This window comes from Podarcis tiliguerta, assembly GCF_965153285.1.
Source record: "Podarcis tiliguerta genome assembly, chromosome: 13".
Classification (NCBI taxonomy): Eukaryota; Metazoa; Chordata; class Lepidosauria; order Squamata; family Lacertidae; genus Podarcis; species Podarcis tiliguerta.
This window is the reverse complement of record NC_139546.1, coordinates 10,092,093-10,113,644: the sequence shown is the minus strand read 5'-3', so window position 1 is coordinate 10,113,644 and position 21,552 is coordinate 10,092,093. Positions and strand designations below refer to the sequence as shown.

The window sequence follows — 21,552 nt, the reverse complement described above, 5'->3', positions numbered from 1 at the left end:
CTGGTTCACCAGAAGTGGTTTAGTCATGCTGGCCACAGAACCTGGAAGCTGTACGCCGGCTCCCTCGGTAGGTTAAACTACAGAGCCTAGGGCTTGCCGATCAGAAGGTCGGTAGTTCGAATCCCCGCGATGGGGTGAGCTCCCATTGCTTGGTCCCAGCTCCTGCCAACCTAGCAGTTCGAAAGCACGTCAAAGTCAAGTAGATAAATAGGTACCACTCCGGCGGGAAGGTAAACAGCGTTTCTGTGCGCTGCTCTGGTTCACCAGAAACGGCTTAGTCATGCTGGCCAATAAAGCGAGATGAGCGCTGCAACCCCAGAGTCGGCCACGACTGGACCTAATGGTCAGGGGTCCCCTTTACCCTTACCTCCAGTTGCACACGGGATCTGTTCCAGAGCTCCGGTCAGATCCCGAGGAATTCTCAGCTGGAGGTGCCTGTTCTGCGCATGCACGTGGTAGAGCGCTTTGCGCATGCGCGCGGGGCGAAACCCGGAAAAATACTTCCGGGTTTGCCGCATGTGTAACCCAAAGGATAGGCAACCAGAGGTACCACTGTAATGATAACAACAACAACAACCAGTGGCATAGCGTGGGGGAGCAGGGGCGGCCGGCCGCACCGGGCGCAACATCTGGGGGTTAGGGGGCGCAAATCCACGGGTTAGGGGGCGCAAATCTACGAGTTAGGGGGCACAAATTACTTGCCTTGCCCCGGGTGCTGACAACCCACGCTACGCCACTGACAACAACATCTGTGGGTCATGCAGGTAGCAGCTGAAATCAGACTCCAGTAAGCAGCCTGTAGAAAGGCAAGCAAGGAAGTAAGACAGCAACCAGAACCAGGGTTCAGGAAGACTTTGCCAGAAATTCCCTGCCTGCTCCATCCCATCACTCTTGGTTGAGTATTGGAACAGAGGGGTGGTGGGCTGCCTGGGTGATTGCCCCAGGCACATTTTCCCGGGGGGCACCCCACCTCCTCAAGTCAGCCCTGTCCCGCTTCGAGAGCCAGTGTGGTGTAGTGGTTAAGAGCGGTAGTCTCGTAATCTGGGGAACCGGCTTCGCGTCTCCGCTCCTCCACATGCAGCTGCTGGGTGACCTTGGGCCAGTCACACTTCTTTGAAGTCTCTCAGCCCCACTCACCTCACAAGAGTGTTTGTTGTGGGGGAGGAAGGGAAAGGAGAATGTTAGCCGCTTTGAGACTCCTGAAGGGGAGTGAAAGGCGGGATATCAAATCCAAACTCTTCTTCTTCTTGTGAGGCTGGGATCTGAACAGATCCCACCTCGCAAAATAGCTCAGGGCTGCTGTCGCTCCGGTTTTGCCAGCGGCGAGGGCCGGGCTGGCATGGGGCAGGCTCTCTTCACCCCCGCGCCCCAGCACACACGGGCTCCCTCCCTGCCCTGGCTCCATGAAAACATGCTCCACTGTTGTGCCGCTTTCTGACGTCTACTTCTCTTTCAGAGCAACTTGAACCTGCTGAGGGATTTAGCCGTCCTCACAGCTCAGAGCTTAAAAAACAACCTGGATCAGGAACCTGTTCTTGTGTTGCACAGGTGAGTTTAGAGGTTGTGTTGGGTTTGCACGAGGTCACTGCTTTAAATACCTAGAAAAAAGAGGAAAATTCTGGATGCTTTCTACTTTGCCCCTTGAAAGGTACTGCTGATTTTTTAACCACCATTTAGAAACTGCTGTTCCCACTCACCTCACCTGCACAATGGTACCTCGGGTTAAGTACTTAATTCGTTCCGGAGGTCCATTCTTAACCTGAAACTGTTCTTAACCTGAAGCACCACTTTAGCTAATGGGGCCTCCTGCTGCCACCACACAATTTCTGTTCTCATCCTGAAGCAAAGTTCTTAACCCGAGGTACTGTTTCTGGGTTAGCGGCGTCTGTAACCTGAAGCGCCTGCAACCTGAAGTGTATGTAACCCGAGGTACCACTGTACAGGTTTTTGAGGCCCGTCAAAGCAAAATTGTGTGTTATATATATTTTTTAATTAAAAAAACCACACACGCACTGTGGATCAATGCAACCCAAATGAATTACAGTGGTGCCCCGCAAGACGAATGCCTCGCAAGACGGAAAACCCGCTAGACGAAAGGGTTTTCCGTTTTGGAGGTGCTTCGCAAAACAAATTTCCTATGGGCTTGCTTTGCAAGACGAAAATGTATTGCGAGTTCCTGCGATTTTTTTTCGCTCCCCACCCCCTTTTTCTAAGGCACTAAGCTGCTAATAGCCTTTTAGCAGCTAATCCGCTAATCCCTTAAGCCTTTAATAGCCGCTAAACCGCTAATAGCGCTAATCCGCTAATAGGGTTGCTTCGCAAGACAAAAAAAACCGCTAGACGAAGAGACTCGCGGAACAGATTCTTTTCGTCTTGCGAGGCACCACTGTATTAATACTTTTTTTTGCTTAAGCCAGTCTAGTCATTACTGGTTTCTTTCTCGCGGGGCTGGTGGACCTATTGTGGGGAAAGGTGTGGCAGAGGTAGCATTTTGCATCCTGCTTTCTGAAGTCTTGGGATAGGGAAGTCCACTCCACTTCACCGTGGGGAGGAGTTGCGGTGGACCCCGTGGCCACCCACTCTCCTCCGGGGGTGGGGGGCGAAGTTGGCTGGTGGGGGCATGGCTGGGACCCATTTAAACAAAGGCGTGAGCTGGTGGGCTTCCTCTTGGCTCGCTTCCTCAATCTGGATCGTTCGCATTTTCCCTCTCTTGCAGGAAAGACGGTGATTCTGAGTTCATGAACATCATTGCGAATGAGATTGGTGCTGGGGTGAGTCTCTCTCTCTCTTGTTTCTCTGAGCTTTGGCACCAGATATAGTGGTGTTTTGAGAGGTGCTGAAGGCCAGTGGCGTAGCGTGGGGGGTGCAGGGGGGGCCGGCCGTACCGGGCGTAACATCTGAGGGGGGGGGGTGCTAGCACTCGCAGCTCTCTGCCCCTACCTGGCTCACTCTCTCTCTCTTACTGCAGTGCTGGCTGTGCAAATCCGATCCGAGCCGCCGGGTCGCTGCCCACTGTGGAGGGGGGTGCGCCAGGCATGCGGTGCGGTGCGGAGAGAGAGCGAGGGACTATCTGGGGGAGGGACAGTGCAGCGGGGAGGGGCGCAAATTACTTGCTTTGCCCCGGGTTAGGGGGCGCAAATTACTTGCCTTGCCCCGGGTGCTGACAACCCACGCTACGCCACTGCTGAAGGCTCCCTACTTTGAGCTGGAAAGGTTCCCACCTCCAGCGTATCAACACAAATCAGATCCAATCAGGCCTTTAAAAACTTAATTGTTGTTTCAGATCATGCGGCTGACACATCAAAAGTGAAATTTAAATTAAGACAGCTGGTTACAGAAGTAGCAGCTCACAGCGTGCAGAGTAGCTATAAAATCTAATGTGATATAAAGGAGGTGGAGATAGAATTGATTCAGTGAGCACCTGCTATTAGAAAATAGGAACAATTTTGTTCTGTGGTTAAAATACTGCTATTTAATGTGACGCTACCAAATACCAATTAAGAATAAAGAGATCATAGCAAAAATTATAAAATATTACTGGATTTAAAGTCACATCCACACCATACATTTAGAGCTGATGTCACCAAGAATCCTGAGAACAAATAGTGTACCTTCCGCAGACCTACAGTTCCCAGGATTCTGACTGCCCCAGATAAGCTGAATTTGGTTTGGTTCTTGCATCCATGACTACTGCTTACACCCCGAAAGATTAAAAGCTTTATTCATTAGCTTGGTGACATTTCCATTTATGGCACGGTCTGTTTACCTGTGGACCTCCATATGTTATGTTTTATTTTGACTCTCTGCATCAGATTATTATAAAGTGTGTGTGTTCTTCATTGAATATTTTGTTGTTGTAAACAACCTTCTTCCAGCAGGAAAGCCTCCTTTTCCTATCTGTGGGAGATGAAAAAGCAGCTGGGCTTTTTCTGCTCGCGGGACCCCCAGAAGCTGTGGAGAAACTGGGCCCCACGTGAGTCACTCAAGCCAGCTGGATAAATTCAGGCCTGGATTGGTGTGTGTGTTGGGGAGGGAGCATGGATGTTCATTTTGGTCGGTCAGGAAGAAAAGAATCACAGTTTTCTGGGAGTCTTTGAAAGAGAGAGACAAGCAAATTCACGTAGCGGTTGCAGGGCTGAAACAAATCAGGCGGGATAGGCCATGGCTAGGGCTGGGCGATATAGCAGTATATCATCCAAAACCGATTTGAAGTCCATATCACCATATTGGCTTCATCATTGTTGACCTGGCAATATATCTGACGTGTGTGTGTGTGTGTGTGTGTGTGTTTGCTATGCAAAATTCACAGTGTGGGAAAAATCATGAAGCCAGCCAATGCCTCCACATCAGGCATAGGCAAACTCGGCCCTCCAGATGTTTCGAGACTACAATTGCCATCATTCCTTACCACTGGTCCTGTTAGCTAGGGATGATGGGCGCTGTAGTCCCAAAACATCTGGAGGGCCGAGTTTGCCTATGCCTGCTCTATATAGTTCCATCCCTATTTCAAACATTGTGCTCTTTTGGTATATCGCAATGTGGAGCTTGTGATATAGCGCAATGTTGAAAACCAGAGATCGCCCAGCCCTAGGCGTGGCTCTTGGAATATATTCCAGAAGTTCGTTTGACTTCCAAAAACGTTCGAAAACCAAGGTGCGGCTTCCGATTGGCTGCAGTAGCTTCCTGCACTCAATCGGAAGCCGCGTCGGATGTTCAGATTCCAAAGAACGTTCACAAACCGGAAACACTCACTTCCGGGTTTGCGGCGTTCAGGAGCCAAAACGCACGAGTACCAAGGCGTTTGGCAGCCAAGGTACGACTGTACAGTGGTACCTCGGGTTAAGAACTTAATTCGTTCTGGAGGTCCGTTCTTAACCTGAAACTGTTCTTAACCTGAAGCACCACTTTAGCCAATGGGGCCTCCCACTGCCGCCATGCTGCTGCTGCATGATTTCTGTTCTCATCCTGAAGCAAAGTTCTTAACCTGAAGCACTATTTCTGGGTTAGCAGAGTCTGTAACCAGAAGTGTCTGTAACCTGAAGCGTCTGTAACCCGAGGTACCACTGTACTCTATGAGAGCCCATTGACCAACCAAGCAAATGTGGGGCAAGGAGAAGCTAATCTGACGCTGTTGCTGTTCTTCCTCCAAGGGTGGCTGAACTGCTGGAAGGAAAAGGGGCTGGGAAGCGGGGCCGCTACCAGGGCAAAGCCACACGGATGAGCCGGCGGCCGGAGGTGGAAGCCCTCCTGCGGACATTTGTCAGCGAACGGAGCACAGAGCAGTGATGGGATGGACAACGGGAGTAAATGGCGCACTGTGAATATGACAACTGAGCCACTGTTCTTAAGGACTGTAAAGTAATAAACTAAGGATTCCTCCCCCTTTGGGTTCTTGCTTTCAGTGTGGCAGTGTCAACAAAGGAGATTGGTGGTCTGATTTGGCAACAGCAGTGAGAGATTTCAAGGGGAGGTGGTAAAAGTGAGGGATGGATAGGGAAAGCATTTCTGGAAGCCAATGCTGTCTTCTCTAGAAGGAACTTCCCACCTGTTAATGCTGGAGAAAGACATGTGAAAAGGATCTAGGAGTCTTGGTTGACCACAAACTTGACATGAGCCAACGGTGTGACGCGGCAGCTAAAAAAGCCAATGCAATTCTGGGCTGCATCAATAGGAGTATAGCATCTAGATCAAGGGAAGTAATAGTGCCACTGCATTCTGCTCTGGTCAGACCTCACCTGGAGTACTGTGTCCAGTTCTGGGCACCACAGTTCAAGAAGGACACTGACAAACTGGAACGTGTCCAGAGGAGGGCAAGCAAAATGGTCAAAGGCCTGGAAACGATGCCTTATGAGGAACGGCTAAGGGAGCTGGGCATGTTTAGCCTGGAGAAGAGGAGGTTAAGGGGTGATATGATAGCCATGTTCAAATATATAAAAGGATGTCACATAGATGAGGGAGAAAGGTTGTTTTCTGCTGCTCCAGAGAAGCGGACACGGAGCAATGGATCCAAACCACAAGAAAGAAGATTCCACCTAAACATTAGGAAGAACTTCCTGACAGTAAGAGCTGTTTGACAGTGGAATTTGCTGCCAAGGAGTGTGGTGGAGTCTCCTTCTTTGGAGGTCTTTAAGCAGAGGCTTGACAACCGTATGTCAGGAGTGCTCTGATGGTGTTTCCTGCTTGGCAGGGGGTTGGACTCGATGGCCCTTGTGGTCTATTCCAACTCTATGATTCTATGACACAGAGAGCCCCTCTGAGCCCTTGCACTGATTTTTGCACGTCCCCAGATCGGTCTCGATCCCAAATCAAGCCCCGCAGGTGTTTGCTACTTCTTTTCTCTCTCTTTTTGAGCACTTCAGCTGGGCCTCTGGAGGCTCCCCGCTACAGTCGAGGTGCCCCAAAGGCAGACAGTGCTAGATGTTTGTATCTTAAAATGTGCTTATGGAGAAGTAAGCCTCACCACGGACTGCCCCACTGTCAGGAGGGAGTCAGATATGTTTGGGCATTAAGCACAGCTCGGTCCCTGCTCCTGCCAACCTAGCAGTTTGAAAGCACATCAAAGTGCAAGTAGATAAATAGGTACCACTCCGGTGGGAAGGTAAACGGTGTTTCCGTGTGCTGCTCTGGTTTGCCAGAAGCGGCTTAGTCATGCTGGCCACATGACCCGGAAGCTGTATGCTGGCTCCCTCGGCCAATAAAGCGAGATGAGCGCCGCAACCCCAGAGTCGGGCACGACTGGACGTAATGGTCAGGGGTCCCTTTACCTTTACTACTGTCCGCCAGAGTTTTCTTGCTAACCTAGAAGTTGTTGAATACAGTGGTACCTCGGGTTAAGTACTTAATTCGTTCCGGAGGTCCGTTCTTAACCTGAAACTGTTCTGAACCTGAGGTACCACTTTAGCTAATGGGGCCTCCCGCCACCGCTGCGCAATTTCTATTCTCATCCTGAAGCAAAGTTTTTAACCCAAGGTACTATTTCTGGGTTAGCGGAGTCTGTAACCTGAAACGTATGTAACCAGAAGTGTATGTAACCCGAGGTACCACTGTACGTGACTTTGTTTCTTGAGCAATATGACAGTGCATTGATTCATTTCCTGGAAAGTTTGCTTAGGGTTGTATTGCTAGTAAAAGACATCCTTTAACATAAGAAAGCCACACACCCACCATTACCAGAGAGACTTGGGTCTTGTGCCAATGGAAGGCATGTTAGGAATACAGTGGTGCCTTGCAAGACGAAAAGAATCCGTTCCGCGAGTCTCTTCGTCTAGCGGTTTTTTCGTCTTGCGAAGCAACCCTATTAGCAGATTAGCGGTTTAGCGGCTATTAGCGGCTATTAAAGGCTTAAAGAATTAGCGGATTAGCTGCTAAAAGGCTATTAGCAGCTTAGTGCCTTAGAAAAAGGAGGTAGGGAGCGAAAAAAACCCCCAGGAATTGCAAGACATTTTCGTCTTGCGAAGCAAGCCCATAGCAAATTCGTTTTGCGAAGCACCTCCAAAACGGAAAACTCTTTCGTCTAGCGGGTTTTCCGTCTTGCGAGGCATTCGTCTTGCGGGGCACCACTGTAATCATCCACAAAACCCACAAGACTAAATTGGAACAGAGGGCAAAATGCAGATATCCAAGACTGAAGTGAGATGACAAAGAGGAAAGGCTGAGACTTGTGGCTGGTAGAGGAACAGGGAGAAATAAGGAGAAGCATGTATACATTCAAAGTGAGAGACAGGAACAAACCAGCAGAAGGCACCAGAACGGAGAGCAGAAATAACAACCGGTTGCAGCAAAAATTACTATTGAATGCCCAAGATACCCCCCAGCTCGCTTTAAAACGGAAAGGAACTCCATCTATCTTTCTGTTCAAGTTTGGACCCTGAAGATTTTTTTTCCACAACACACATTTACACCTGTCACCGTGGGGCTGAGGGAGAACCTTGCCTGTAATACTGGAGATCCGCTGCCAGTCTAGATGGACCAACAGTATGGTTTGATGTAAGGCAGCTTTCTATGTACAGTTTTTAAGATAAATTATAAATCTTCCCCATTCTCTGTGGTTTAACCCACAGAGCCACCCGTGTACCTTGGTACAGTGGTACCTTGGGTTAAGTACTTAATTCGTTCCGGAGGTCCGTTCTTAACCTGAAACTGTTCTTAACCTGAAGCACCACTTTAGCTAATGGGGCCTCCTGCTGCTGCCGGAGCACGATTTCTGTTCTCATCCTGAAGCAAAGTTCTTAACCCGAGGTACTATTTCTGGGTTAGCGGAGTCTGTAACCTGAAGCGTATGTAACCTGAAGCGTATGTAACCCGAGGTACCACTGTATCTGTCCTTGGTGCTGTTCCTGCCTGGATGTCAGAATGCTCTTGATGCTAACCTGGGGGAAGCTCGTACTCATCGATCTGTAGAGGAGCTCGGTTCCATCTCCCACAAAAGAGTCGGCAACGTTCCTAAGTTTTGTAAAGCTTTAGCCCCGAGTCCCGAGGGCCCTTGCAAGAGCTGGAACAGGAGAGCCACGTCCAAGAAGGCTGTGTTCCAAACTTTCTGCCCAGTGGCGTAGCGTGGGGGGTGCAGGGGGGGCCGGCCGCACCGGGCGCAACATCTGGGGGGGGGGCGCGCGCGTTTGCATTCGCAGCTCTCTGCCCCTACCTGGCTCCACGGGTTAGGGGGCGCAAATTACTTGCCTTGCCCCGGGTGCTGACAACCCACGCTACGCCACTGTTTCTGCCCCCTATGAGTCTTTCTCTGTCTGCCGGAAGAGCCAAGAGATGCAGTAGGGGATCAGCGCCACAGCACAGATGTGAGCGCAGGTGTTCCGGCAGAAGGAGAGGATGTAGAAGAGGATCTCCCTGTCGGTGGGCAGCTCGAAGGAATCAAACAGGTGCAGGATGGACAGGGAGCAAAGGATGCAGCTGAGGCGGAAGGCCAGCAGCTGCCTTTGCTTCCCTTTGCAGCTCTGCGCGTACATTGGAGAGTTGAGGCCCAGCCCCAGGCCCAGCAGGATGCCCAGGTTGCAAAGCAGGCTGGCAAAGGGCGTTGTGTCGATATGGACCCACTCTGGCTGCTCGCACCACCTGTGGGCCTTCTCCAGCGTCCACAGGAGGTCCACCCCCAGCATCTTGAGCAGCAGGTAGAAGCCCAGGGCAAAGCCAAAGAGGAAAAAAGTGGTGCCCACGTATCTCCTCAGGCTGGCGTTGTAGATGGAGCGGACGTGCTCAAAGAACACTGCCACCAGCATCCCTGAGGAGGGGGGAGACGGTTCTGTTTAGCCGGAATATCCACAAACGCATACACGCAACGCCTCTCCCTTCAGAGTTGTGGACACAGGGCTGAGTGAGAGGGTTTGGGAGTTGAACTTTAGAGAATAAGGACTTGGCCATTTAGTGCATCAAAGCACTGGTTATCAAACCCTATGCGCGGCCCATCTGTGTCTCCTTGAACCTGGACATGGGGTGCCCACAAGGGTCCTAAAAAGGTAAAGGGACCCCTGACCATTAGGTCCAATTGTGACCGACTCTGGGGTTGCAGCGCTCATCTCGCTTTACTGGCCAAGGGAGCCGGCGTACAGCTTCCGGTTCATGTGGCCAGCATGACTAAGCCGCTTCTGGCGAACCGGAGCAGCGCACGGAAACGCCGTTTACCTTCCTGCCGGAGCGGTACCTATTTATCTACTTGCACTTTGACGTGCTTTCGAACTGCTAGGTGGGCAGGAGCAGGGACCGAGCAACGGGAGCTCACCCCATTGCGGGGATTTGAACCGCCGACCTTCTGATCAGCAAGTCCTAGGCTCTGTGGTTTAACCCATTCGCCACCCATGTCCCTATGATATAATTGGCAGTGCCCAAATTCCCAGGAAAACAAAAATCATTTGTGTGGTGCCAAAGGAATGGTGCCAGGCAGGTGTCCCTGGGGAGAGCATTATACAGCAGTGGTTCCAGATGATTCCTACAAGCAAAGCATGCCACACATATCCCAGCAGAGAGCAAGGTTACAAGTCACCAACAACAATATTCAATTTGGCCTGGGGCAAAATTATTGCCTCCTGACTCCAGTCAAAGATCAACCAGGATCCAAGGTTGCTGGTTCAATCTCTGTATGGGACAACTGCATATTTGTGCATTGCTGGGCGTTTGACTCCTTTGGGTCCCTCCCAACCCTATGATTCTGTGAGCCACAGCTGGCAATCTAGGCTGCCTCTACCACCACCACCCCAAGACAAATGTGAGCAACATGCATATTGTTTGACTCTATAATAAAATAATAATAATAATAATAATAATAATAATAATAATAATAATAGTTGTTGTTGTCGTTGTTATTTACAGTGGTGCCTCGCAAGACGAAATTAATTCGTTCCGCGAGTTTTTTCGTTGTGCAAGTTTTTTCGTCTTGCGAAGCACCACTGCATTTAAACACTAACAACGGCGGGGGGGGGGGGGAGAAGCAGGACAGCTGCCGCAGCCGGTACCTCGGACTCACCCGCGCGTTGTGGCCACCGCACGACGCGGCTGCTGGAGGGCGGCGGGGCTCAGGAGCGCGACTCTGGCTGCAACGCTGGCTGCTGGCAGCAATGGCTCTCTGAGGGGAGCGCGCGAGGGGGGTGGGCAGCGGCGCAAAGCAGCAGGAAGGTCGGCTGTCAGCCGGAAGGTGGGAGGGAGCCGGAGGAGCGGGGAAGCGAGCGTGCGTGCGTGCAGTGACCGTCGCCATGACACGAGAGGCAGGGCCGTTTCGTCTAGCGAAGCAAGCCCTTAGGAAAATCCGTCTTGCGAAGCACCTCAGAAAACGGAAAACCCTTTCGTCTAGCGAGTTTTTCGTCTTCCGAGGCATTCGTCTTGCGGGGTACCACTGTATACCCCGCCCATCTGGCTGGGTTTCCCCAGCCACTCTGGGTGGCTTCCAACAGAATGTTAAAATACAATAGTCTATTAAACATTAAAAGCTTCCCCAAACAGGGCTGCCTTCACATCTGAAGGGAGGGCATTCCATAGAGCGGGCGCCATTACTGAAAAGGCCCTCTGCCTGGTTCCCTGTAACTTGGCTTCTCACAGTGAGGGAACTGCCTGAAGGTCCTCGGCACTTGAGCTCAGTGTCCGGGTAGAATGATGGTGGAGATGCTCCTTCAGGTATACTGGACTGAGGCCAGTACACACACACCACCTAACTGTCTTCTGTTCTAGTGAATAAAGGCCTTTTCACTGGTGCACAGAAATTTCGTTGTGCAGCTAAAAGCCTAGGAAAAACTCACCTGAAATCACACCTGAGATCACTTGGTGTGGGAAGTGTGCAGCGAGGAAGACTCTAGATAAGCAGACGCAGACTTGCACAGTCCAGAATCCCGCCCAGAGGAGACCACGCAGACACCTGGGAGTAAGGGGGACTTGTTCAGACCAGAGCAAAAGCAGGAATTATCTTACCACGCCACCATCTAAATCAGCGGTTCTGAACCTGTGGGTCCCCAGTTGTTGTTGGACTACAACTCCCATCATCCCTGAGCTCTGGCCTTGCTAGCTAGGGATGATGGGAATTGTAGTTCAACAACATCTGGGGACCCACAGGTTGAGAAAGGCTGATCTAAATCTTTGAGATCTAGAGCCACGATTCCTCCCTCTCTCTCTCGCTGCGGAAAAGATTGCCTTGCTTGAGAAAGCCAGTTCTGTAGCCACAGCCCATTGGGAAGAGTCAGCGAATGTCAGGCTTCAGGGAGTTCTGTCCCTCTCCCAGTGGCAGCCAAGAAGCAGAGAAAACAGGAGTTCTTACCAAGTAATATATTCAGTAGTCACAGAGAGAGACGAAGGAATGGGGTCTCCCCTAGATAATGGCGTTGCTCCAAGAAAGTCCCACCCCCTACGTCTCTCCTATTCTACGTCACCCTGTGTCGGCTAATCTGAGCTTTCCGCCTCTGAGCTTTTTGTTCTACTACCCTCAATGCTCGTCTGGTCCTGGGAGAGGGGGGTCAGGAATGCTTTCCAAAGACACTGAGTCTGTCAGCTGTCTCTCCCCTGGTGCTGATTCTTCTACCTGCTGCTCCCCCAATATTTCCTATCTTCTCCCCTCTGCAGCCTCTGAACTGTGCCCTTCTGCAAACCACTGGTCTAAATCTATACTGTCCTCCTGTTCTCAGGTTCAGGAGAAAGGGAGGGCCCTCACCATTCCTCCTCAGTCCAGCCCCTGACAGCGAACTTGTCTCCCACAACCACTGCGGTCAAAGGCTGCATCCCACAATTTGTACGAATTTACCATGGGATGGTTTCAAGATGATCTACTCAACAGACCCTTCATATCGCAGGTGTAGGGGACCTTATTCCTCTCTATTTTGCTGGACTACAGCATTCCCTCACCATTGCCCATGCTGGCTGTGGGAGGAGGGGTACAGCAAGATGTCTCGAGACTCACTCTTCCTGCTCATAAATATTCCCAATATTCCAAAACTGGACAGAATTTCAGTAAGCTGAAATTCAAAGACACGTTGAAGCGAGATGTTGCATAGAAAGGCAATGTAGAGGCTTTTAAAAAATAAACATCCCCCTCTTTGCAATTATAATTGCAATTATCTTAAATGCTAACTTATCAGGGCTCTGACCAATTCACCCTGTGGCACACTGACAGCCTTCATATCTTTCCATTTTTCTATATTGTATTGCTGTTAACATTGTTATTGATTAAATTTGTATATCACCCTTAATCCGCAGATCTCAGGGCAGTTCACAGCATAAAAATACAATATAAAACACATAATATAAACAATAACAAACCAACAACCCCCCCCTTTGCCCTCCCCCCTCCCATAAAAACATTTAAAATGCCACAGATTGCTAAATTGGGGATAAAGGGATGTTTTTGCCTGGTTCCTAAAGATATGCAGTGAAGGTGCCAGGTGAGCCTCCCAGGGGAGAGCATTCTGTGAATGGGGAGCTACCACCAAAAAGGCCCTGCTCTCGTATTGCCACTCTCTAGATCTCTCATGGAGGAGGCACATGTACAAAGGCCTAAGATTATGATCTCAGGGTCTGGGTAGGTTCATATGGAGAGAGGCAGTCCTTGAGGTATTGTGGTCCTGAACCGTTTAAGGCTTTATAGGTCAAAACCAGCACTTTGAATTGAAACTAATTGGCATCCGGTACAGTCAGGCCAGGATCAGTGTAATATGCTCAAACTGTGAGCAACCTGGCCGCTGAATTCTGCACCAGCTAAAGTTTCTGAAACGTCTTCAGAGGCAGCCTTACATATAACGTGTTGCAGTAATCTAACCTTGACGTTACGAGAGCATAGACCACAGAAGTTACATTATCCCTGTCCGGGTGGGGCATAGCTGGGCCACCAGCCGAAGCTGATGGAAGGAACTCCAAGCCATTAAGGCCACCTGAGCCTCAAGTAACAGCAAAAGCTCCAGAAATGCCCCCAAACTGTGTACCCACTCCTCCAGAGGGAACGTAACCCCATCAAGAGCAGGCAGCCTCACATTCATCTGATCTAGGGAATCACCCATTAACAGTATTTGCACTAGATTGTCATCACACCCCGGGGGCAGCAGTTCTTGTCTCCTTGGAAGTATGGAGGAGCAAAGTTGTCCTGAGATGCTCTCCTGTTGAGATAGCATCACTTTGTCTTCCTAAAAGTAAGGTCCCAGCTGTTCTGAACATCTGAGACCTGCATGTATAGGGTGGTATACTAATACGGATGGTTCTAGTTACAGGTTGGTCTGTACAGCCGTGTTGGTCTGCCGTAGTCAAAACTAAACTAAACTAAACTAAACTAAAAACTAAACTAAACTAAACTCAACTCTAATCTAAACTAAACTAAACTAAACTAAACTAAAAACTAAACTAAACTAAACTAAAAACTAAACTAAACTAAAAACTAAACTACCGTATTTTTTGCTCTATAAGACTCACTTTTTCCCTCCTAAAAAGTAAGGGGAAATGTGTGTGCGTCTTATGGAGCGAATGCAGGCTGCACAGCTATCCCAGAAGCCAGAACAGCAAGAGGGATTACTGCTTTCACTGTGCAGCGATCCCTCTTGTTCTGGCTTCTGAGATTCAGAATATTTTTTTCTTGTTTTCCTCCTCCAAAAACTGGGTGCGTCTTGTGGTCTGGTGCGTCTTATAGAGCAAAAAATACGGTAAACTAAACTAAACTAAAATCAGAAATAGACTGGAAAGAGAAGTTGCTGAGTTGCAACTTATTACCAAACTTAAAACCATGGAGAGACATGGCCTGAATAGAGACGTTGGATTCTTATCTCATTATACATGATAAAGCTATTTTGAGCCATCTCAACCCTTGTTTTTCCCTGTAAGACCAATTGCAGTCGTTGACAGGTTTCCCACACCTATCAGCCAATCACCCATTCCCACCACCCTTCTGAGTAATACCCCTCCCCACCCTCTCACTATATATAAGGGTCTGGTGACTTCTGTTTCAGTGTATCTGAAGAAGTGTGCATGCACACGAAAGCTGATACCAAGAACTAACTTCGTTGGTCTCTAAGGTGCTACTGGAAGGAATTTTTATTTTTATTTTGTTAATACCGGTGGTGATGGTGCAGGTTGAGAGCAGGGGCCTCACCTGGCAGCCAAGGTCTCTTTCTGCAACGGCAAGAGTTGCGACAGCAGGGCTGTCACCATGACATAGTAGACCCCAGAAGACCCCATGGCGTGACCAGAGGGGCTGCCTGGAGGGGAGAGACACAAGTGTAAATGAAAGGGGAAGGTCTTACAGCGACTTAAAGACAGGGAGAAAAGGGGGCAGCTTCAACCTCACCTGGGCCAGTTTCGCAGGTGATTGGAAACTGCTGGATCACAGGGGGTGTTGCGGTGCCATAGTAATCAGTCTCGTGTACCCACCAGTAGGGTCTCTGTCCAAACAGGATCCTGTAAGGAGGGAAGAGTAAGGAGTGGTGGTTGGGCCCCCAGAAACCGGAAAATGTAAGAGAGGCTAGGAGGCAAGTAATAAAAGGTAAAGGTACCCCTGCCCGTACGGGCCAGTCTTGACAGACTCTAGGGTTGTGCGCTCATCTCACTCTGGAGGCCGGGAGCCAGCGCTGTCCGCAGACACTTCCGGGTCACGTGGCCAGCGTGACGAAGCTGCTCCGGCGAGCCGGCACCAGCGCAGCACACGGAAACGCCCTTTACCTTCCCGCTATAAAGCAGCACCTATTTATCTACTTGCACTTAAGGGTGCTTTCGAACTGCTAGGTGGGCAGGAGCTGGGACCAAACGACGGGAGCTCACCCCGCCGCGGGGATTCGAACCACTGACCATGCGATTGGCAAGTCCTAGGCGCTGAGGTTTTACCCACAGCGCCACCCGCGTCTCTTGGAGGCAAGTAATAGCCACTGCCTATTCCAGTTGCCTCAGTAAATCCATCTCAGAAGAAAAAGAAAAACCTGGCCTTCCATGTTTTCAGAGTAATAACAAACTTGCAGGGAATCCTACTGTTAAAGGCTTCAGGAACTGGAAAAGACTGGTGTGATTATTTTGTACTCAAGACTTCTAGTTCCCAGCCACATTTCCTCTTTCTCCCTCTTCCTCTTATAACCATTCACATTTAATTAATATTGCTTTCATTTCTAATTCCTTGCTACAGTTTTTAATTCCTGATTTTATTTATTGAGATCTTTTAAATTTTAAAAAATACCCTTATTATGAGTTGCCTGTGCGTCTCTTTGTTGTTCTTAGATGGTTTTTTAAATTCTTTGAAAGCCCTTTGAATAGTATTTTAATAGAAAGGTAGCCTATCCATGTTTAAAAACCATCAAACAAATATCAGAAATCTGAATCGCCAATCTATGATGAAGCAATTTTCATTTAATTCTACAAAATAAAACTACATTTTGCAAACGGAAGAAAAAGGGAGGGAGGGAGAGGGGAAAAGGAGGAAAATCAAATAAAATTATGTACATTTGGCTACTTCTTAAGTTAATCACAATCCATGATTTGCTTTTTTAGGGCAAATTCTGGAAATGGAGGATTCATAGAATCGCCGTATTTGAAAGTACCAAAGATAATTCAGTCTCCTTCCTGACACAAAGGCAAAACTTCTCCCCAGAGCCCTTTACAATGTCCAGACCATGCCATGGAAAAGCACCTACAGAACAAATAAATTATTCCATATTACTCAAGCAACTGAACCAAGGAGTGCTTTTCTTTCCAAAAAGAAAAAGGAAAAAGAAAGCTTGGTTGCCCCACAACTGGCCTGGCCCTTGCTGCCAGACGGAGAAGTCAAACTCCCAGTCCAGTTTCCGACAAAGGTTTTAAAACATAAAACAGATCGGTAACTAGGCAAGGCGCCGCTTATAAGGTGCAGCAGGTACATAAGAGCTCTCGATCAGGGGCCAGCAACCTTTTTCAGATGTGGGCCGGTCCACCGTCCCTCAGACCTTGGGGGGGGGGGGCGGACTATATTTTTTGGGGGGAAATGAACAAATTCCTATGCCCCACAACTAGCCCAGAGATGCATTTTAAATTAAAGCACACACCCTACTCATGTAAAAACACCACAAATAACCCAGAGATGCATCCTAAATAAAAGGACACATTCTACTCATGTAAAAACACGCGGATTCCCGGACCATCTGCGGGCCGGATTGAGAAGGCGATTGGGCCGCATCCGGCCCACGGGCCTTAGGTTGCCTACCCCTGCTCTAGATAGACGGCTAAACCCAAGCTAATATGTTGACATGTTGAGCCAACAAGCGAGATGCCCCCTGCATCTTCCTTTTGGGTAGCAGGATGAGCACAGCATTGGTGAAACAAGCAGTCGGAGTCCTAGGAATGGGCAAGCAAATGGGCACGGAATGGGTTGAGTTTGCGAGGTCTGTTCACACCCATGCCAGCGTCTCTGTGTCCTTGGAGACGGAGGTTTTGTCAGAAGCAACCGAGCACCCAATTTACCCTCAGTTTGCTCCCCAGAAGCTCCTTACTAACAAGAGGAGGCAACAGAGGTGTGAGATGCCACAAGGGCAGAACACTCCTTTGCCAACCTCCTTGACTCCAGTTCCTCTGGATCTAGCTCTCCACACATGACTGCTAGCCTGCTCCTCAGCCTCGGACACTTTTTGGGATCCCAAATCTACCTCCTGCACCCGGGGTTGTCCAGCTCCAACTCCCCAAGCTCCTCCCAATCCTCTTCAGGATTCGACTATCTCCTTCATGACTCCTCACACCCCAGGGGATGGCTGTGGGTGGCCAGCAATGCAGGGAATTCATTCTGGAAGCACTCAAAGGCATTCTCTGGGGGAGGATTCATATGAAATGCAAAGCTGTGATTTAGCACTACAAGAATGGGCCCGGAAAGAGACCTGCCTGCTTGCTCCTCCCCCTTCCCTCTCCACACAAGCTCGGCTTCATTAGCTCCTTCTTAGTTTGGGTCAAACCATAGTTTGCCATCACATCTGAACCAGTAAACTATGGTTTGCTCTGGGCCTGAAAAACAGCATCAAAATCTGGACGACGGGGTTCTTTTTATAATATCAAGCCAAGCTTTGACATTATGTTCAGACCAAACCTAAATTGCTACTTTGCATAGTCCTGGAAAACAGTGTCCAGGACAGAGTCCTGGCTTAGGTTAAGAACTGGGATTACAGGGAATGGGGAGGGGAGCCACTGTGGTCTCTGGGCAATATGACCGAGAGGAGAATTTGTTCCTGACCCCCCAAATGGGGTGATCAGGATTCTTAGACTCCACGCTCACCACTTGAAAACAAGGTTCAACCAGTCGCCGATCACAGCCACCCAGATGAGCCGGATCCCCACTTCCTCCTTCAGCTGGAACCAGATGGGGAAGAAGACAAAGAAAGTAGTTTTGAGGTCAGCGACTGTGGAGATGAAGACAAACCAGTCCTGGTAGCCCATGAAGTTCTCCTGGAGGTAGCTGGTGGCCTGGACCCCTGCGCTGTGCAGAAGGTCCATGGTGGAACTTCAGCAGGGATTGTCTTCTCCCACCTTAGCTCTTGCTCGTTTCCCTAGCCACTGAGCCTTTATTGTATCCGAAACTCCTGATCTTTGATCCTGAACTGCCTCCCCTCTCCAAAAAAATATTGACAGAGGCTGCAACATGAAGCAAAGTGTGTGTTTGCACGAGTCAGTGCTCCTGTTTTAGAGGGCATTGCTGCACCACTCAGAACTACTTAAATGTCATTTCCTATGGAACCCAAGTTTTATTTTATAGTACCCAGTATTCTCAGCGTACTCACTGAATTACAATTCACAGGACTTTTGGGGGAAAGCCGTGATGGCCAAACTCAGCCCTCTAGCTGTATTTTTGACTACAACTACCATCATCCCTAGGGACGCAGGTGGCGCTGTGGGTTAAACCACAGAGCCTAGGACTTGCCGATCAGAAGGTTGGCAGTTCGAATCCCCGCGATGGGGTGAGCTCCTGTTGCTCGGTCCCTGCTCCTGCCAACCTAGCAGTTCAAAAGCACATCAAAGTGCAAGAAGGTAAATAGGTACCGCTCCGGCGGGAAGGTAAATGGCGTTTCTTTGCGCTGCTCTGATTCACCAGAAGCGGCTTAGTCATGCTGGTCACATGACCCGGAAGCTCCCTTGGCCAATAAAGCGAGATGAGCGCTGCAACCCCAGAGTCGGCCACGACTGGACCTAATGGTCAGGGGTCCCTTTACCTTTACCATCCTTAGCTAACAGGACCGGTGGTCAGAGATGATGGGAACCGTAGTCCCAAAACAGCTGGAGGGCCGAGTTTGGCCATCACTGGTCTAAACCATCAGCTACCTACAGGAGATGATGATAAGAATAATAAATTAAAAACCAGTCTAAGTTTGTAATGCAGCTTGGCCTGAAGGTCTCTGCTCTTTGTTGAGTCCATAAAAGGGCTTTGTGGGTGGACATTTTTGGCACAAAGGTGGGCTTTGCAAGGGTTGAAATTTTCCTCGGAAGACACTTGAGAGCTTACTGTTTGTGCCTGTTTAGCTGCTTCTGTGCGATTGTTGTTTTCCAACGGTGGCTTTTCATCACAACATTATCCCGGCTGCTCACATTGACAATGTTACAAGACCAAGATTTGACACTGGGGCAAAGCTAGTTCAGAGTGAGGATGAATAAAGTTCATTCAGAGTGAGAGTAAATAAAGATGATTCAAAGTGAGGGCGATGCTTTCTCTATCATACTTCCCTCCTTTTGGATGGGCAATGGATGGAGTGGGGTGGTGCTTGCCCTGAATCTATGTTGAGCACAAGAGCAAGGAAGGAGGAAGGAGCCCTATTGCAGCAGCTGGCCAGCATCCAAACAATAAAGTTACTTCTCCACCTATAGATCCCACCTCCTCCACCATAGTGGTCACTCATAAGATGGGCAGAATTTTGCTGTTGTTCACAGCTCTCTCCCCTTCCAAACTGCAAAAAAAGTGAGCCCCCTTTTTCAAGCAGGGAGTCCGCTTCATCTGTTTACCCAGGTCTCTTTCTTTACTTATAGATGGAGAAAGAAAGAAATGGGACTACCAGGAGGAAGGGCAGACCTTTCCGCAATGTTATGATGGGATGAAGCAGGAAGCCTTGTCAGGGAAGAGTGATATGAGGCGTGTCCCAATTTTCCTGTAGACGCTTGGGAGGATACACTGCTTTCATTTTATGAAAAAGTAAGTGTTGAGCCATTAAAGATTTGCACAGGGCCAGCTTGGAAGCATGTGGGGATACAAGGTGAGATCCCAGAAGCCCGTGGTGTGTGGGGGCATTGTTTGTATTGACCAAGGCTTCAGTCTCCTGCCTAGTGTGCCCTGAACCGCACCATCTCTAGAGGAAGCATAATAAAGGTAAAGGACCCCTGGGACGCGGGTGGCGCTGTGGGTTAAACCACAGAGCCTAGGGCTTGCCGATCAGAAGGTCGGCGGTTTGAATCCCCGCGACAGGGTGAGCTCCCGTTGCTCTGTCCCAGCTCCTGCCAACCTAGCAGTTCAAAAACACATCAAAGTGCAAGTAGATAAATAGGTACCGCTCTGGCGGGAAGGTAAACGGCGTTTCCGTGCGCTGCTCTAGTTCACCAGAAGCGGCTTAGTCCTGCTGGCCACATGACCCGGAAGCTGTACTCTGGCTCCCTCGGCCAATAAAGCGAGATGAGCGCCGCAACCCCAGAGTCGGTCACGACTGGACCTAATGTTCGAGTCCCTTTACCTTTAAAGGACCCCTGGCAGTTAAGTCCAGTCGCGAATGACTCTGGGGTTGCGGCGCTCATCTCGCTTTACTGACCCAGGGAGCCAACATTTGTCTGCAGACAGTTCTTCAAGGTCATGTGGCCAGCATGACTAAGCCGCTTCTGGCGAACCAGAGCAGCACACAGAAATGCCGTTTACCTTCCCGCCAAAGTGGTACCTATTTATCTACTTGCACTTTGACGTGCTTTCGAACTGCTAGGTTGGCAGGAGCAGGGACCGAGCAACGGGAGCCCACCCTTTCGCAGGGATTCGAACCGCCGACCTTCTGATCAGCAAGTCCTAGGCTCTGTGGTTTAACCCACAGCGCCATCCGCGTCCCCCAAGTACATAGCAACAAAAGAAGCTGGATCAGATTACTGGATCCATTGGATAAGAGTTGGATCCATTGGACAAATCTTCACTGACTGTCTTTCCCCCATATCAAATGGCAGCAATATCTCTAAGGCACCGCAGCATACATATATTTTTGTCCTGGCTCAGAAACTGAAGAGTAAGGGCTGATAAGTAATCTTTCCAGGGCAATTAATTAATTAATCAGGACTCAAAGGGCATGATCTTGCATACATGGAGTTTGAGGAACACACAGCAGAAAGGCACGCGGCTTCCGAGTGAACGAGATCCAAAGTGCAGCCTCCCAAATTATGTGATAAAAGAAAGCAAACAACTGTATTAATGGGCCCACATGGAGAAAGAAATCAGCCACAGAGGGCAAGGCACAAGAGGAAGGAAGGGGCAGGAGGTTTGTTACAGGCAGCCCAAAGTGTCCTGGAAGAAGCAAGGGGGTAGGATTTGAGAATGCGGGCATCCCAGAAATCCCACGTGGTGGGAAAACAGCTCAATAGCTGGCAGATAGGCATGCTGGGGTCAAGGATGGAACTCCTGGGAAAGGTGGAAGGTGGCAGGCAGGAAGAGAAGGCAGATAAATAAGAGGGGTCAGAGTTTGAGCTCACCCCTGCCTGTACGCTCACCTATGTTCTTCCGGACAGAGAACAGAGTGTTCTGCTTTGCAAAAGGGCAGTGACCTCTCGCGGGGAAGCTTGTGTGAGCAAGATCTCCCTCATCTGACAGGTCCCTCCACCTGAAGATTAAATAGGAGGTAAAGGTAAAGGTAAAGGTACCCCTGCCCGTATGGGCCAGTCTTGCCAAACTCTAGGGTTGTGCGCCCATCTCACTCAAAGAGGCCAAGGGCCAGCGCTGTCCGAAGACACTTCCGGGTCACGTGGCCAGCGTGACATCGCTGCTCTGGCAAGCCAGAGCCGCACACGGAAACGCCGTTTACCTTCCCGCTAGTAAGCGGTCCCTATTTATCTACTTGCACCCGAGAGTGCTTTCGAACTGCTAGGTTGGCAGGTGCTGGGACCGAACAGCGGGAGCGCACCCCGCCACGGGGATTT

The 21,552-nt window shown here is 49.7% G+C and overlaps 2 protein-coding genes across 3 annotated transcripts in view; one reads left to right on the top strand and one right to left on the bottom strand.

The window, feature by feature from the left end:
- The window catches only part of LOC310661554 (putative protein PTGES3L), a 47,028-nt gene extending 41,645 nt beyond the window's left edge, over window positions 1-5,383 (top strand). For both annotated transcript variants that reach the window (XM_083407888.1, XM_083407885.1), the window contains 4 exons: window positions 1,457-1,548; window positions 2,717-2,771; window positions 3,879-3,973; window positions 5,151-5,383. In XM_083407888.1, the coding sequence (XP_083264014.1) occupies window positions 1,457-1,548; window positions 2,717-2,771; window positions 3,879-3,973; window positions 5,151-5,286 (378 nt within the window). In that variant the 3' untranslated portion in view covers window positions 5,287-5,383. The remainder of the gene's footprint in view (window positions 1-1,456; window positions 1,549-2,716; window positions 2,772-3,878; window positions 3,974-5,150) is intronic.
- A 3,328-nt stretch (window positions 5,384-8,711) lies between these two features.
- On the bottom strand, window positions 8,712-17,982 carry LOC310661578 (glucose-6-phosphatase catalytic subunit 1-like). The gene is made up of 5 exons (XM_083407936.1): window positions 17,684-17,982; window positions 14,753-14,862; window positions 14,558-14,663; window positions 11,238-11,353; window positions 8,712-9,232 (listed from the first exon to the last, which is right to left on the bottom strand). The coding sequence occupies exons 1-5, from the start codon at window positions 17,899-17,901 to the stop codon at window positions 8,724-8,726; spliced, it is 1,059 nt and encodes a 352-aa protein (XP_083264062.1). The 5' UTR covers window positions 17,902-17,982; the 3' UTR covers window positions 8,712-8,723.
- Window positions 17,983-21,552: the final 3,570 nt, after the last annotated feature.